Source organism: Electrophorus electricus, chromosome 12 (assembly GCF_041902795.1).
Source record: "Electrophorus electricus isolate QZ-2024a chromosome 12, ASM4190279v1, whole genome shotgun sequence".
Taxonomy (NCBI): domain Eukaryota; kingdom Metazoa; phylum Chordata; class Actinopteri; order Gymnotiformes; family Gymnotidae; genus Electrophorus; species Electrophorus electricus.
The window spans coordinates 14,988,119-15,006,011 of record NC_137508.1 but is presented as its reverse complement, the minus strand read 5'-3'; the positions used below and the strand labels follow the sequence as shown (position 1 = coordinate 15,006,011).

Below are 17,893 nucleotides of genomic sequence, written 5' to 3'. Positions count from 1 at the left end.
ATCGATAGGAATGGTGCAAAACTACTTGGATAACAACTATCTGCACAAAATTATCTGTACAATCACCGGCACATATTATGAATCTATTTTCCTTCTCTTAAATATCTTGGAGACATTTTCTTACAAGAACTCCTCCCTTTTCAGTTGTAGAAGACACCACTGTAAGACATAATTACTATATACATAAATTACTTATTGGTTGGCAGTCATAAATTATTATTTATTTATTTAAGCCAGTAGTGTGATGCTATGCTTTATCCTTTGTCCTTCATGTTGGCCTACATGACTAAGAAATGCAATGGCAGCATTCTTAAAAAGAGAGGAAAAAAGTAATTTGGAAAGCATTACCCATCTATACTTCAAAGTCTAAATTAACTGCTGAACACAAGACACACAGTCAGTGCAGATGATGGGTAGTCATTAATACCTTTTGTCCCTTTATGCTAGGCATTCCAGGATGTCCTGGTTGACCTGGGTTTCCAGGTTCTCCAGACTGACCCTAAAGAAGAACAAAGGTTTTTAAATAATCATAAATATAGAACACTGAAATATTTTCCTTCTGTTGCTTATCCCTTATTGCTATGTTCTGAAAGTACTACTCAAATTTTAAAGCTATGACACGTGTTTTGAATATGCACTGCAGAGATGTGGTATTTGAATATGCATGTTCAGTTAAGAAATTTTACCTGCTGCCCAGGCAGCCCTGGTCGACCTGGCACTCCGCTGTCTCCTTTACTGCCCTAATGATGAAATAAAAGTAGAATAAAATGAATTAGTTAGTCAGCTAAAACTCTGAAACTATGATAATATAACTCCATGACAATATAATGGTCTAATCACTGGAGCTGACTACTGTGTGTACCAGGACAGCAGTAACATGCATTACCTTAGGTCCAGCTAATCCAGATGAACCAGGTATTCCAGGCAAACCCATCTCACCCTGTAAAAAGACACTCTCAGTTGAGATGCAATTGCCTCTGATTGTTTTCAAAACTATATTCATCATCATTTTGGTTCCTAATACACACATGGTTTAAACCAGTCCATTCAGCACAGGATTAAATTGAGCCTATGTGAACCTAAACACAGCAGTGAATTTGCCTCAAGCTATCATCACATCCTGTAAACTTGATCTGAGGGGTATATTACAAAGCATGTTATAGAGAATGAGGAATTCTTGCTAAAGGTGCATTCATAAAACCAAATGTTTTCTCTTAACAATTTGCCAAGTCAGTACCAGACATGCTCACATTTCAAAGTCAAAGTCAAATGTATTTTTATAGCACTTTTAGCAACAGTTTACAGCAGCTTTACAAATGTCTGAGTCCAAGTCCCCAATGAGCAAGCCAAGGGCAAAAGTGGCAAGGAAAAACTCCCTAGAGCATGAGGAAGAAACCTTGAGAGGAACCAAGACTCAAAGGGGGGGGGGGCCCATCCTCCTCTGGCCAACAAGAGACAGTTAAAACAACTTACAATTATGACTGAGTACAGCTTGAGCAACAGAGGGTTAAAGGCCTTGCACAGGGACAGGTCTTGAACTGACAAACTTCTGTTTATTACTCAAGCACCTTAACTACTGAGCTACATTTTGACAGTTGAACTGCCCTAAATTCAGCAGTGACATCAATGCTTGTAAAAACACCAGCAATTATGCCTGATAAATGTTTATGAATCCAACACCGACAAGATTATTCACAATGGCTGTAAGATCATAATTAATATACATGAGATTTCCAAATACCATAATTTATCATTGTTTCACAATAATTTCTGTTCTTAATTGTGCACTGGGGATTTTGGTGGGTAGTGTTTCTCCTTAATTGTTAATGCAGTTGAAGGGCCTAAAGTTGAAGCACCCTACTGGGAAAGATTCTGTATTACTTTTGGTATCACTTGATATCATTTGTTTGTGGTAATTTTGTGATGAATTGGCAGTTGCGGGTGCAATCTTATTTCAGTTCTTAAAAGATCAAAAAGTTCAGTTTACTCACATTGTCTCCACGTGTACCTTTGGTGCCCTTTGATCCCGGAAGTCCTGCATCACCCTGTTATGAAAATGATAAAACAGGTTTTGAGCAGCCCTCTCCATATATGCTGAGAACATTTTGCATCATAGCTGATATAAGGTACAAGTTAAGGTATCAATTGTTGAAGCCTAGACTTTATTTTAGTATATTGCTAATTATCAGTGACAGAAAAAGTCAGGTTATTTGTTTTACAAATGCCACATGAAAACATACCCACCTTAAAGCCCCTTGGGCCTTCACTGCCAGGTAACCCCAGCAGCCCCTGAGAACAGTTACAGGGTCTTTTAGTTATAAAATATCATGTAGTGTCTTCCTTTAAAACAGACGTCATTCCTAATGTAACTAATGAATTACAAAAACAATATAATATAATATACAATATAATATATATATACACACACACAACATAATATAATATACAATATAAATTAAAAAATGAATTCAGTGCTAACTTTTTTTCTTCAAATGTAACTGAAAATGTTGAATTTACAAATAAATGAAAACATTGTATTGTTAAGTCTGACTGTGCAAAATTATTTGAGAGATCTAAACTATAGTTGGCTCATATACTAAGACACTAAAGGTTTTCCCTTGTCTCTAATGGAGTTAACATGCATGTCTCTGGAATACATGGGTTTGTTTCTTTTTCTTAGTGTCTGTATTATTTACAAATGTTATGTGTCCCTGATGTTTTGTCAGAAAGGGAGAGTAATGCACACTTCCTTTTTTAAAATATGATGTATGTACATTCATATTATCTGCTGAAAACATTTCCTTTACTTCAGTGTTTTCCAGAACAAAGATTCTCATCAAAATTTTGGATTTAGGAGGCTAAGATGTTAGCACACAATCTTTATTTGGTGCTAACATCTTAGCCTCCTAAATCCGAAATACATGTGTTTACTTGCAGGTGTTTATATTGATTAATTGGTGGTTTAATGGTCCAGTTGTGTTTGAACAGGTTCCAGTTCTCTCATGTCCTGCCCTATACAATTATATTTGACTAGTGAGGATCTCAGAGAGGTTTCTCAGAGAGATAAGAGACAAAAACCAAATCAAAATTGTACTGAACATATGTCATAGCTGTTATTAAAAATAGCCTGTAAATGTAAATGTAGATAAAGTTACTTGTAAAATGTGCACTTAAATAATTAACAATATTAAGATAGACAACGTTTATGTTGTTACTGAACAGTGGTTAGCAGATCATCCAGTTTGGATCATGAGTAAGACTATTATTGCTCACTCAATCTTAATAGTGTTACAAGTAACATTATACTAAAGTTGTAAATTTGTAGTACAAAGTGCTTTCATTTGTTGAAAAGACAAAAGAATACTTTAATACATTCAGTGAAATGCAAAATACAGACCTTTGCATTGATGGCATAAATCTTGCGGTCATTTTCAAAAAATGATTTAGTATAGTGTGATGTTTCAGATCTTTTGAAATGTAAGGTTACCTGCATCCTATTGTACACTTGCCAAGATCAGTCACTTTATCATGTTGAAGCAGTCCCAAAGAGATGCACACTTCCTCTTTGAAATATGATGTATGTGCATCAATATTATCTGTTGAAAACATTTCCTTCACTTCAAGGTTTTCCAACAGATACAGTTATCAAGCATCCAAACTCTGGAGGCTTTTTTATGTAAGTACAAAGTAACAGCATTGTTTATAGGACTGCTCATTTTGGTGGATTACTGATTGATTTTGATGCAGTGTCTTTGAGCCTGGCTGATTTTGGTGATTTTAGAATCTCTGGCAAAGTAATATTCCTACCTGAAAACTTAAACAGTAATGCATGGTACAAAAAACATTGAATCTATAGGCAAAATATACATTTGGAAATAGAGTTAAATTATATATTTGTTAGTGTGGTTAAGATTTTGGTAAGATAAAACGTGGAGCCAATCCACATTTTATTTTATCTAACAGCTTTTGTATTACTAAGTTAAAGCATTGGTAGACTCCTTGTTTTAACATATTTTGCTGGTTTTGAAAAAAACACTTCCACTCTTATGTACTTCCTGTTTATCTGTTTTTGTATATCTTAAGACTGCCCTGCTTCTACCGAGCTCTGTGGGTAAAGGCCTTTAGGATTTATTCCTAAATGCAAATTTGCAGCAACATGGCTCAGTGGAAGGCTTAAAGCTTTTTTGCTGTCTTTTCATAAATATATTTTTAACAATCTTAAATTGTGCATTTCTGTGCATTACTTTGTGAACAGTTTTTCATCATATGTTTAGTACACCCACCCTTAAAAGACACAATAGATTGAAAATTAAGTGTATATACACAGCATATTCTTTAGACAAAATGGTAAAAGTACAAGCAGATCATTTAAACAATAACAATCTGGGTTTTTTTTGTTTGTTTTTTTACATTATCTTTCTATTAAATGATGATTGTTTCCTGTTTATGGGTTAATAAAAATAGCAATGATTTTAATGGTCTTCTGAGGGCACAAATGAAAATAAATAATAAATCTAGTGGCTTGTGAATGAGCAGAAAAATAAACAAATGCTTTATAATTTTAGCATATCCAACATAGCCACCTTGAAATAGCTTTTGCTAGGCTTTGGGTTATTTTCCATGATAAGCGAAGGCAGATGTTTGGTTTGGATTTGCTCTGGAGGGAATAGTAAAGGAACATGGAAACGTGTTGCAAAATAAAGTACCTTCCATTTCTTCAAGGACATAAAAAAGAAGTTGCTGAGGTATATTTTGGAACAAAATGAGATGAGGATTATAGGCCGGACTAATAGGTTTTGACATTATCTATAATTGTTCAATTGGAGAATTCCATTAAATGCTTTTATTATTAATCTTTTTCTTGAATTTTATGTTCTTTTGCAGCCAGATATAGCCACCATGTCCATTCTTTAAATTTCAGTATTTTAAAATTACTCACAAATGCATTACTGTTAACAAAGGCATACAAAAGTAATATTCTGCATCCTTTCACCTAACAGACTAAAACAACAATAAGACACCACTAAAGTGTATTTTCTCATGTATTCAGTTGCTTGGTAGTTTGTGAGAATAATTGACAAATATGCTCATAATAAGTGTAGTGAATGCTTTTAGAGATTGTGTTACTCTTGCATATAGAGATTACAAGTGGGATTTTAAAGATTTATTTAAAAGTCTGTATGACCTCTCTTTCACCAGTGAAATAAAACAAGAACAAAACAAAGGAAAAAAATAATCCAGGATCTAGAAAGAATTTGACACTTAAACCCAATGCTCCAACCTGTTTGCATGCTGTCAGAAATGAGCAAACCATACCCTTCATCCTGATGGTTTGCGACAGCACATGTTGTAGAGTCCCCTCAGTGGGATCACAAAACTGAATCAGACCTCACTCTCCTCTAGAGAGACCAGTTGCAAGCATGTTGTTGTTTAGCTGAGTTATTTTTTCTCATTTTTCTCATACTACATAGAGGGTTGCTCCTGTTCAGTTTCGTCCATGAACACACCAATAGGCGTGTCCTTTGGATTAATATATAAAGAGTATAACCACAGGTTACAGTGTAGTAACCTTCACTGTTTGCTATTCAAAAATGACAGTTCTTTGAGACCATTGTAGAATGTACTCACAGGCTGTCCTTCTCTTCCATCTAGGCCAGGAATGCCAGGAGCTCCTTTATCTCCCTTAAGAAACAGTGTAGAATAATATAGAAAATTAGAATAACAGAATTACTGGACATTTAGGAACCAAGAAGACATGAACTGTGATCTTTGATGTCCTTCAATGCATAAAATATTTGTGATGGTCTTTCATTCAGCTTTACAAAGGCTGTATTTAGTCAATAATTATTGAGTTGCTAAAAAATGGTAAACAATTTATAAACATTCAGAAATATTGTGACAAACCACTAATTTCTATTCTTTGGATAAAAATAAACATAAAAATAAACATTTAAAAAATGATTTATTTGGTTTAAAGCCATTTATCCATCTCATGAAAAAACATTTCTGTATGCCACCTCCTTGATTGTGATGAACAGTTCATAATAATGACAATCATCTGTTTTTGAAAAGGCTTAGCAAGAGAAAATGTAGTCGGCAACCATGACACCAACCCAAAATAATACATTTTTACATAGAATTCTACCAAGTAACGCAGAAAAAGCAAGCTTAATGTCCTGAAACAGGCCTGGCTAAAAATGCAGTGATTCATGTTCCCTTCTTACAGAGACAGTTAGTCTAAATATGCTTATTCCTGAGCTGAGAAACCACTTAATGCAAACCTTTTCACCAATTTCTCCAGGACTTCCATCTTTACCATCTCTTCCAGGTCTCCCCTGTTGAATACAAAATGGAGTAAAATGTGATTACTGTATTTTCAGGAACAATTATCTTTGCAGGCTAGAAACATAATTGTAAAAGGTAGAATTATGTACATACGGGTTCCCCTGGATATCCAGGGGGGCCAACAGGTCCTATGCTTCCCTTTTCACCCTAGTCAAGAGAAAATCTGTCTGTTAGGCTAAATGCTTCCTTTGAATATCATAGACAAAAATGTATAAGACCCACATTAAAACCTACATAGTCTGACTAGATTAATGCATTATATAATTTTATTTGGTTGTTTCCAAATCTTCATATATAACTACATAAATGAGTTTTATAATTGTAAAACATAAAGACATTTGTACAGTTGGTGTGTAATTTTTTATGCACTGTAGAGTTATTGTTATGTACTATACTACTGATGGAATTCTGTTAGACTTTATTCTAACAAAAAATGTAAACATTTGTGCTTGCCATTAAACAATTTGTATTGCTATGTAAGATTTGTAACATCTCAGAGATATTCACAGTGGATTATGGAATGAGAATTCACAGGTCTGTATATTTATTTAGCCTTAATATTCGTACCACTTGCCCATCTTTGCCTGACATTCCTTGTCTGCCTTGAGAGCCAGTTGCTCCCTGAGAGAAATAGAATAAGTTCACCAAAGATGAATATGACAACACATGTCAGGGTAACTGTTTAGTTATTTAAGTGGTTGCAATGCAATCTCAAATGCTATTAGACTACATTAAGATGAAATCCTTCATGGATGCACATGGATACATACAGAACACACAACATACTGGTATCTATGTGGACGTAGAACATACATTTTGGTAATTTTGTGGTTAGAGAAGCTGTGAGGGAGGTATAAATCTAAGATAGTGAGGTGTAAGGATATGTTATTGTGCGTAGCAAATATATTTGGCTAAGAATTAATTGCCAATGTGTTTATTTGGACATCACCCCCACAGGTTTTTCTATGCTTATGAGAACAAATATTGCAAATATTGTCTTTTGGATACAACCTCTAGTCCTTGTGCATGTAGCACAGCTTGCAAAGGTTGTAGTAATGGCCTGGAAAGATAAGGCTCTAAGTCATCTAACAATTTATCATCAAACATATTTTCCTCATAGGGTAGCAATACCGACCTGCAATGTTGTTTTTGGATTTAAGCTCAAATATCTTTTCGTCTGTCTAACACTGGGACAGCTAAAGGTGTCCCAAGTGCATTTCAAAGTGTTACAACTACTATATTTCATCAGCAGAATAGTGTCATTGCACTAAACTGAAATCCAGATGTTTACAAAAAATGTGCACACAGATGTAATGAGCAAAGATTGTCATGTATGCAATGTATATTAGTCATGCACATGAAATGCATTACTTATAGATCTACACTACCTTTTCACCTGCTTGACCTGATGTCCCAGGTAAACCTGAGACACCTCTTGCACCCTAAAGAGAGAAAAAGAATAGACTCAACAATCCTCATGTACAGTCTAAATAAAACAAACTGATAAATTATTGTAATAGAATGATTCCTTACAGGTTCTCCTGGGCTTCCTTTTTCCCCCTTATACCCATCTGAACCACGAGGCCCCTGTGCACAGAGGACAAAGAGAATCTGATGACATTAAAATACCATGAGGCTTTACTGGAAAACATTTATATATTATTGAGATTGATTTCCATACCGCCATGCCAGGAGAACCTTGAAGGCCAGGACTTCCTCTTGGCCCAGGAATACCCTTAAATAAATGTAGGAATCTTGTGTATCAAGTGTATCAGTTTGTCAATGTATCAGTCTATCAATCACAATGTCAAAGTAATTGTACAATACAGGTACTGAACTGGTATAGTGAAACAAAATTGTCATTAGTGCTTTTCACTAGTTATTGCATTCCATGACATCATTCACTAGCCACTGTTATGTACAACAACATTTGAAGTTTAAAAAGCATTTCAAAGGAAAGCATATAAAAAGCAGTCCTTAATCTACCTTTAAATAACTTATTTTCCTCTTCATGGCATTTGAAGGGATGCAGAGAGTTTTCTAATACTTTCTAAATTTAGCCATATTTAATCGCTTTCAAAACTTCTATTGATTTCAGTAGTTTGTGTTGCGCTTCAGAAACAAGTGTGCCAAGTACTGTCAACATTTATAATGTCAATCAAGAACACACATGAAACTCATTAATCAATTAGCTTTGAAACTTCTATTTTTCAGCTGTGACAGATTTGTCTATCATTATTGGCCAGCTAAGGACTGGTGATTAAAATCATCATTGAAGGTTTAATCCATAATTCTCAGTGCAATTCAAATTTGGGATTTCTGTGTTTTCATCTTCTGCTTTTGCCTGCTAACAAGAAAGAACCTCACAAGCATACAACTACCACCACCATTACTTCACTGGTGGAAATGAGTGAGAGATGCCCTGTATTTAGATTGCAATAAAATGTCTTTAGGCATTTTAAACCAAGAAATTCAGTTTTTCTCACCTAATCACAGAAACTTTCATCATTAAGGTACACTGCTGCAAACATGAGGTGGGATTTGAAATGGCAAGGTTTAAGCAAAGGTTTTCTTTTTTAACACCATGTCATAGGGACCAGCTGTTTGTAGTGTTATAGATCTTTGCTGACTGATGCACATTTTCTCCTGTCTTAGCGAGTGACATTTGTAAGTTTTTCACCCCACTGTGGTTATCTGGGTGGTAATATAGTACACCTGAATTATGGTTTCACACAAGGGAAGGTTGGGGACGTAGCAACAGAAAGTCTATAGGGAGACTGGTTTCAGTCATTGTCCCTTTGACACTGCTTTTTTATTGACCTTTTGTTATTGCATATTATATATCATGTTAGATCTGAACAATTTTGAAAGAAATGACACATTAGACAAATAAGACAGATTAGCTCACATTAGCTCAAAGAGTTTTTTAAAAAGTTCTTGAATTTATTATAATTTATGTGAACTGTAGTACCTTTGGTACCAAGCACTATACATTTTGTAATTTAGATCCAGCAGTAGGAAAATAACAGCTCTGCATAAATTTTAAAGTATAAACCTTAAATCAGCCTTCTTAGATAACACAGAACATAAAGAATGTTTTACTTGTGGCATTCCTTGGTAAATCCATAGCATTCTCCAAAAGGAATTTCAAAGAGGTCATTAGTCACAACAGGCTTTAGGCAAGGAAGACATTAAGTACAACAGACAACATGCATCATTAAACATTTGTTAGTTACAGATCATGAAAGCCAGTAAAGATTATTGAAAGAACATCTAGCATTTGAAAGCATTTGAAATCCCTAAACACCTAAACGTAACATCTGTGCAATCTTGTACCTCCATAGGAGGTTGACACTCAATTCTTTGTTTTACAGATGTGAACTAAATCTAAAACTCCTTTTTCATAAACCAGACATTTTTCATACAAGACAGTTCTTGACAAGCATGAATGTGGCACAGTGAACCTCTTTACCATAGTCATCGTCCTCTATGCACAACTGCCAAAACTCAAAGGGCACAAAATCCATTAAATAATTATTATTTGTATTTAGACAGGCAGCCTCATACTATCATGACCTTAGACATTATGATCAAATGTGAAAAATAGAGCCATATTTTAATGAACTCAGTAACTTTATGTAAAGTGGAGCGATTATGAGGCAGACACAAACACTGAGAAGAGAGAGATTTATTAAGGGCAAATTCATAATCTGAGTCGTAGTCATAGTCCAGGGTCAATTTACCAACATGGAGGGACCCAGGAAACATGATGAAACAAACAGAAAGTAAATCACGATAATAGGAAAATGACTAAACAGGCTACAGTAAGGAACACAAAGTACACGAATAGGATAAGAAACACGACTAGGAATCACGAACAACTAGGAATTACATGCAGAGGCTACATACACAGAGGTTAGTATTAACAATGACACCCCCCAAATAAAAAAAACAGCCAACATGGTGGGGTTTACATACACAGGGTAATGAGGACTTAACAAGACACAGGTGCAATTTATGAGAGGCGGAGAAAACGAAACTAAGGAACGGAACCACAACAAGGAAGTTAAGTAAAACAAAGACATAAAACGAGAAAACCATAGAGACAGGGATGCTAGGATGGGCCAACCATATCACTTTCATTTTAAAAGTCTGATATGGAGAAAAAATGGATAGTACCGATTGTGACTATCAGTATTTTGTTTTTTGTTTTTTTTAATTTCAGGTGACAAAGAAAATCTCAGTTATGCATATATTAATCCTTGAATTTAAAAGGTTTCTTTGCTGGCAATAAAATGGCTACTATTTCTGGGCAATATTTTGTCATCATATAACAATTCGTGGGGAGTCAAGCTTATAGATTCATATCCTAGATAATCTGGTTTTAAGGGCATGAACTACACTAAAAATATTAGAATTAGCATCTGCATGAATAATGCAAAGGGTAATTTCTACACACTTGATGGGCCTGACAAGAACATCAAATAATGATGAGCATAATTCACTTTGCTTTCACTTTTATAAAATCCTTCCAGGTGTAGCCAAATTAAATTAACTGTAGACTATAAATAAGCATCTGACTGAGTGGCATAAAATTTGAGATTATCACTAGTATAAATGAGGAATGTACGTTAATGATGAGTGTTTTGAAAAACTCTATTCCCAGAGACGCTAGTATTAAATTGCTTTCTACTTCTGTTATGTAGAGATAAAAAATGTGTGGAAACCAGTGGCACATTGCAATTATCCTTATGCAATAATTATAATTATCCTTATTATGCAATATCCTTATCTAATTGACTTACTGCAGAAATTAGGAAGTGGTACCTATTACTTCTTTATAGATTTCCTTCTAAAATGCTTTAAAGTATCCATCACATTCCTTGAACTAAACATGGCAGAACAACATGTATATTCTACATGACAAACAAAAATGTTGCCAGTTTATTTTACTATTTTTGTAGGTCCTTGTGTGGGAAAGAAACTCTATGCCCTTATGTTAAAAAAATTCCACTTCACTTTAAAATAACTCTGTATGAATAGATTTCATCTGCTTGAAATTTTTCCCATCTGGGTAGTAATATTTTGGGTTTTTTTTAACCAGTGCATTACAAAAGCCTTTTAAAACCATTGCCAGTTCCTCAACACTACAGTCATTACTTTTACTAAACATGTTCAGTAATCTTGACTGCTTTGAATTATCATGGCCAGTGCTGGCTTGACATAGGTAAAGGAATAATCAAAGTAGTATGACTGGCCCCTGCTTGGCACTACATGTGCTCCAGCTGATTCGAGGTTTGGATTAAACTGTGTAGTACTCACAGGCTTACCATCAGCACCAGCAAGACCAGGTCTACCAGGTTCTGCATTTCTTCCTGGCTCTCCCTAGAGACAATGTATAAAAATGTAAATATTGTGTATGTTTGATTTATTCCACGATATATTGGAGGTAGACTAAAATCACTTTATCAAATGCATGACCATCCATGTTTAGGTAAAGTAGTCTCTGGAATTGTTCTCAAGTTGACTCAATGAGTTGACTCAAGTTGTAATGACTTTAATAATTTGGACATACGAAGGTATTTCTAGATCAGTTGCCATTTCATATTATGTTTAATAAGTACGACCTATAGAGATTTCCAGTCTTGTAGACATCCAGTGTTTACATTTACATTTTAAAAATATTTACAGTTATATAAAACCTATTTGACTCAGTTTCTTTTAGTGTAATGGAATAGTATTATGAAGTTCCTCTTTAAATCTATAAGAAAAGATAAGCCTGAAGCATTTTAGAAAGTTGATTAGCTTTTATAGTGATCTCATGTTTAAAAGAAGGATGATTCCAAGCACAGACTTGAACTCATAAATCTCAAACTTTCTTTAAGGAGGCTTTTGTGGTCGGAATAATGTAGTGGGTAGCAATGCTGTCTTTCCTGTGGTGACTGGCGTTCAAACCCCATCTGGGCAAGTATGTTGTTCAATGCCAGTAAGAGTCCTTGGGCAAGGCTCTTAACACTACATTTGCATACTTCTGTAACATGCTTGAAATTGTAAGTATACTCTGGATAAGAGCATCTGCCAAATGCATTAAACATAAAAATTAAAACAGTGAAGACTAAGGAGGTAATTTTATGCACTGTGGGAGACTCTGTAATGTAAATATATTTAACCCTTAATAAATTTGTCATGATACACCGTTCACTAGCTTATGTTCACTAAAGGCTTATTTTTTTTCTAAAGAAGAAGAAATTAGGCAAATAACCTTTAGGCCTTGAGCCCCAGGTGGCCCAGCTGGACAGATACATGGTTCAGGGGTTGGATCAATATCAGCTGGTCCACTGGCACACTGAAAGAACCCCAAAGAAACCTGCTGTTATTTTGCATTTCTGACGACTTCTCTCGTGATAATGTTAAAAATATATGATGTGAAAACAAAGGATTACATGCCATATTATTTATGTTGCATATCATTTCTGCATTCAAAAGTATTTACAGCCTTGTAGTCCCCAATAGCTCATAGCACAGTGCAAAAGGGTAGTCAGCCAACTGGAAGGACAAGCTTGGGATTGCTAAATCTTAGACTCACATCTAACTACATGACTGTAAACAGCTCAGCTATGTGAAGTGGCAATTATGAGGTGACAAAATAAAAAGCAAAAAGAGACCTCATGGCTCAATGAATCATTTTATGTTCTATAAGCAACTCTAATTTTATTATTTAGTAAACAGATGTAATGTTTTTGGTATACTTTTACACTCTTAACAGTCTTACCTCTATGGTTGAAAATAAGTTTAGCAGTTACTTTTGAAAGTGAGCAAAGTCATTGGCCAAAATACATACCTCTCCATCCTACAAATGAAAGGAGTGAAATGATACAATCAGCCAAAATGCAGCAAATTGGCACAGATTAATTTTAACTTGGTGCAAGTGCAGTGCTTAAGAATGAAAAAGTGACATGAATTTAATATGAATTATCTGTTTTTCATGCCTTCTACTGCAACTCTTCCTTAACAGTGAGTCCCGGTATTTATATTTGGTAACGGGTTAGTAAATTTAAAGCAATAGCTAAGCAAAGTTGGTTTAGCTGACTTTTTAATGGTTTATATAAAATTTTTCCCAAAAGGAGATGGAAAACTAGTAAAAAGAAATATGACTGGAAGCATTAACATGCACATTATATAGGCTACAATAATGAGCAAAAAATCCATGGTTTATGCAATAAAATACTTTTAGAGAAAATACTATGAAATTATTGGTTAACATTACCTTACATACCAATTCATGGGTTATGCTGGAAAAAGACAAAATGACAATAATGGTTGATATAATGATAAAATGACAAACATTCAGGATTCTTGTACTCACAACTCCGGGAATTTCACAAGCAGTTTCTTTGTTATTCATCTCAGGGTCACAGTATATTCGTAATTTTTGGACATCAAACTGTTTAAAACAAGTATATTTTAAAATACAATCAGTTTTGTTTTTTTTATCAAACATAAAAACAATCAGTTTTGTAGGTGGGAACGTTTCTTTTTTAAAGTGTACTTCTAAGCAAAAAGAAAATACATTTCCTGTCAATGTGCCATTTTTTTATATATATATTTTTTTATATGGATATTGCTGCTTTGCATAAAATGGATATATTCCTGTTACCCTTGGGAGGTTCATCCATAGGTAACTAGTAACTGAGTTATTGTATTACATAATAGTTGGAATACTTACTGGAACTGTTGTTTCTTTTCGAACATATTTGCCAACTTGTGTTTTTCCATTGATGAAAATGCCAATAGGAGGTTCCAGTGGCAAGTTTTCAGTTTCCAGGTCATCCACATAAAGAGAGATATCTTCCTCTGTTACCAGAAGACGCATCTGATGCCATTGTTCATCAAAAAGTTTCTGTGTTCAGATATACAGTAAAATATCAGGAGTTAGTATGGAGCAATACAATAACTATGCAATAACCTTGTACCAGTGGTGAATCTCGATTCTAATTCTTTACTCTACATACCTTAAAATGCAGTTACTGAATTGAAACTACTAAAACTTACTGAAAAAAAATGTATTTAAATAATTCATACCAGATTCCTTATTATTATGAAAAGAAGGTCTAGTAATAAATTTTAAAGTATGTACATTTCAGATAACCTAATTACTTAGCAAGTGTGCTTGGTGTTCATAAATTAATATTTAGCATAAATTTATTTAATGCATGTTGTCTCATTTGCCACACCACCTGTGTGTTCTTATGTTATTATGTTGGTTACTCTAAAATCCCTTGTTGTTTGCATGACTGTTGTTGGTCATTGCTCCTATTACATTGAGTTTTATTATTGTTAGTGCACTTGTGCATATGTTCGGTTTCATGTTCGTTTGTTTCATTAAATTCTTCAATTGGAGACTTGCATTTGCTTCCCCCTCTTTTGCTGCATGTTCTATACCCATTGGTTCTGATTGGTCAATCATGACATATGGAGGTTGGGTTGCTTAACTGTGTAATATACTGCTGCCGTAGGCAACCAATGCAATTTTTAGGTGTGCAGTCCTGTGCTTTTCTTAGTGGACTGTTTTTATATAATTCACTTACAAAATTAGTGTCAAAACCATTTCTTAGAGTCAGCCTATTTGTTTCTTTAGTAGGAAGCAATGTAATAGTCCATCATTTTCACTAAATAAACCTCTCCACAGTGATACAAGAGCTCTTTGCTTTATGTCAGGGTCTTGGCTGCCTGTCAGTAAGCACTGATGTTATTTTAAGACCTGGGTACATTATAAATATAAGTATTTAGGGTTAAAGCTTTTGTGGTACCATTACCCAGGCAAAAGTTTTTTCAGGAAATTATGAGAATGATGGTCTTTTATCAAGAGCAGTGTCTCTGGCATGGTAGTTGGTGTTATGGTGGTATGAATGGTGGTGAATGTATTTACCCTTGCTGGTGATTTACTGAAGACCACTGTCTGAGTACCACTCGGTGCTCTGCTTGTGGTGGTGAACATGACGGTTCTGTTCAAGCCATTTAGGGTTACTGCCATTTGAGGCACCCCATCCATAGTCTGTATACGCCACAGATCCCACTCCTCTGTCAGCACACGACCCTTGTACTTAAGTGTGGCCACAAATACATAGGATGGTGGTAGCCCAACAGGAAACAAGGTCCTATGGATATCAAAATAATGACACTATTTAAAATTAAATGTAATGTATATAAAATTAACTTAAGAACTGCGACATTTTTTTACAGACTGTACCTGGTATTCTCACTTAAGTCAACTCGGGGTGTCACTTGGTATGCTTTGGTTCCATAAAATGATCCTTGTATCTTTTTGGCTTTTTGGGCCAAGTTCAAGTGCAGCAGAATATCAAATCCCTTCTCATCCCGAGAGTCAATTGTTATTTTGGTCGGACATACAGTCTCTGTATTAGAGAGTGAAAAACAAGATCACATTTTACTATACTAGTTGAAAATTTCTTTTAAGTTTTAAATAAAGGAAGACCTCTATAAAACTTAGTAATTTATTTCTCTAAATCTACTTTCTGATTAATTATTTTTTTCTGATTCATTATGGAATTATATTTCATATACTCCCAGGAAGAATAGTTAGACATTGAAGTAATCCTGGACTTTCATTTTAGTGTTGGCACATAGTAAATAATCTAGTATATAAATATCTTACCATGGAACCCTGGATTTGCAAATGTTATTTCCAAGACACATTTTGATCTTTAATGCTAGCAGTCTCCAGAAAATCTACAGAATATATATTCTGGGTTCACACGAGTTTATTTTTGAGACATTCCAACCTTTAGATTTTCAGACGTGATATTTTTCTTCCTTTAACAACTCTATTTAGAATCACTGCTCATGTAGAATTAGCACTGTGGGAAATCCCATGTGAAATGAGATTGTCCCATTATTTTTAATAAGTGTAAAGGTCTGCCATTTGACAACCTCTTCTTTTCCATGTTTAATAAGAAAATCTGTAATACATCACTGGCAGTAAAGCTAGTACCTAGTATTTTGGCACTGTGTGTGAGCTTTAAGTGTTAAAACATGTCAAAACAGCTTATGTGTGTAACAAGAAACTTGAGCCACACATGCTTTTTCTAATATAATGCTGCTAGAATGCAAATCTCAGACTCTCCAGAAGCTTGTGGGCAGAGGTAGTATAAACACTTCTGCTTGTTTGTGCCATACATAGCCTGGTTGTGTATATAACTAGACAAAACTCATCAAACTACCATTTTCAGATAGTACATATAAACATTTTAAGGGTTTTGATGTCACAGTCTCAGAAAGAGTGCCATCTGATTTCCCATTTTTATTTATGAACCAGGTGAGAACAGCAAAATGTTGTGGTATAAATTAAGTGCTGACCTATGACATGAAGAATAAAGATTTTTGCCTATGTGTACAGAGACTGGTTGACACAGAAATAACCTCTCAGAATAAATACTAGGTTAATATATGTCTTTTTCTACCTCAAAACATAGACCAGGACTTGATTTACACTCTGGAACATTTAGGATTCTAGGTTAAACTGGCTTGTAATAAATAAAATGTAATTTAATAACATTTAATGTTGATAGAAATTGGAAACAATTCACGCAGTGTGCCCGTCTAAGCACACATCAAAAGATGGAGTGAAATGATCAGAAACGTCTTACCCTCACACAGCTTCTGTCGGATAACTTCCTGGATCCTAGAAATGGCTTTATAGTCTTCAACATAGAAAACATAGGTCGAGGACGGCTTGTTAGCAATCTCCCTCAGCTCTGCTTCCGCTGTCTCAGACCCAACACCAATAGCAAAGAGGATTATTCCTTTTTTCCTTGCAGCCTCTGCAGCTTCCAGCACTGCATCTTGTGACTTCCCATCTGTCAGAACTACAGCAATTTTTGCAATCCCATTCGGTCCACGCTTAGACAGGGTGAATAGCTTATCATTGGCAAATGTGATAGCTTTTCCTGTGTTGGTGTTGCCTCCCATATATTCTATGGCTTCCATTGCTTCAATAAGGTCTCTTGTTAAGTCATGTTTTCCCAGCGGTATATGTAGTACTGGGTAATCGCTGTACTGGACCACCCCAACCTGGGTGAACTTCTGACCAATGTTGAAGCTTGATGTGATGTTCACCAGCCACCGTTTAACTATCTCAAAATTTGTATCATCCACACTCCATGATCCATCAAGTATGAAAACTAAATCACTTGGGGCTGTTCTACAACCTGGAAAATGAGACATGTTCATCTTTATTTTTATTTATTTATTTAAATAGAAATTATAGATAGATAATACTATATTAACAGCAAACTCAGTAAATAACTTTTCTATTCATTTGCAACCAAATACAGAGTTTAGGGCAGTATTTTCCAATCCAGTCCTTAGGGACCCCTAACACAATCTAACAACTTAGACCAAGCAATAATGAGCACCAAGTACCTGAAACAGGTGTACTGGAAGCGGGGATAGAGCAAAACTGTGGACTGCTTGAGGGTCCCTAAGGACTAAGTTGCAAAATACTAGTTTAGGAGATTATATGTGAATT

At 34.9% G+C, this 17,893-nt stretch overlaps 1 protein-coding gene across 10 annotated transcripts in view; it reads right to left on the bottom strand.

The window, feature by feature from the left end:
- The window catches only part of col21a1 (collagen, type XXI, alpha 1), a 31,806-nt gene that overhangs the window by 10,910 nt on the left and 3,003 nt on the right, over positions 1 to 17,893 (bottom strand). For 9 of the 10 annotated variants that reach the window (XR_014126359.1, XR_014126360.1, XM_081724303.1 and 6 more), the window contains 19 exons: positions 17,013 to 17,573; positions 15,596 to 15,761; positions 15,275 to 15,503; positions 14,072 to 14,245; positions 13,613 to 13,789; positions 12,608 to 12,691; positions 11,668 to 11,730; positions 8,027 to 8,080; positions 7,879 to 7,932; positions 7,734 to 7,787; positions 6,913 to 6,966; positions 6,439 to 6,492; positions 6,282 to 6,335; positions 5,629 to 5,682; positions 2,245 to 2,289; positions 1,992 to 2,045; positions 887 to 940; positions 687 to 740; positions 428 to 499 (listed from right to left, as the gene is read on the bottom strand). Coding sequence is in view for 8 of the 10 variants with exons in the window: in XM_081724303.1 (XP_081580429.1) it covers positions 428 to 499; positions 687 to 740; positions 887 to 940; positions 1,992 to 2,045; positions 2,245 to 2,289; positions 5,629 to 5,682; positions 6,282 to 6,335; positions 6,439 to 6,492; positions 6,913 to 6,966; positions 7,734 to 7,787; positions 7,879 to 7,932; positions 8,027 to 8,080; positions 11,668 to 11,730; positions 12,608 to 12,691; positions 13,613 to 13,789; positions 14,072 to 14,245; positions 15,275 to 15,503; positions 15,596 to 15,761; positions 17,013 to 17,573 (2,111 nt within the window). In the remaining 2 variants the exon portion in view is untranslated. The remainder of the gene's footprint in view (positions 1 to 427; positions 500 to 686; positions 741 to 886; positions 941 to 1,991; positions 2,046 to 2,244; positions 2,290 to 5,628; positions 5,683 to 6,281; positions 6,336 to 6,438; positions 6,493 to 6,912; positions 6,967 to 7,733; positions 7,788 to 7,878; positions 7,933 to 8,026; positions 8,081 to 11,667; positions 11,731 to 12,607; positions 12,692 to 13,612; positions 13,790 to 14,071; positions 14,246 to 15,274; positions 15,504 to 15,595; positions 15,762 to 17,012; positions 17,574 to 17,893) is intronic. The other variant, XM_081724299.1, reaches the window with a different exon arrangement.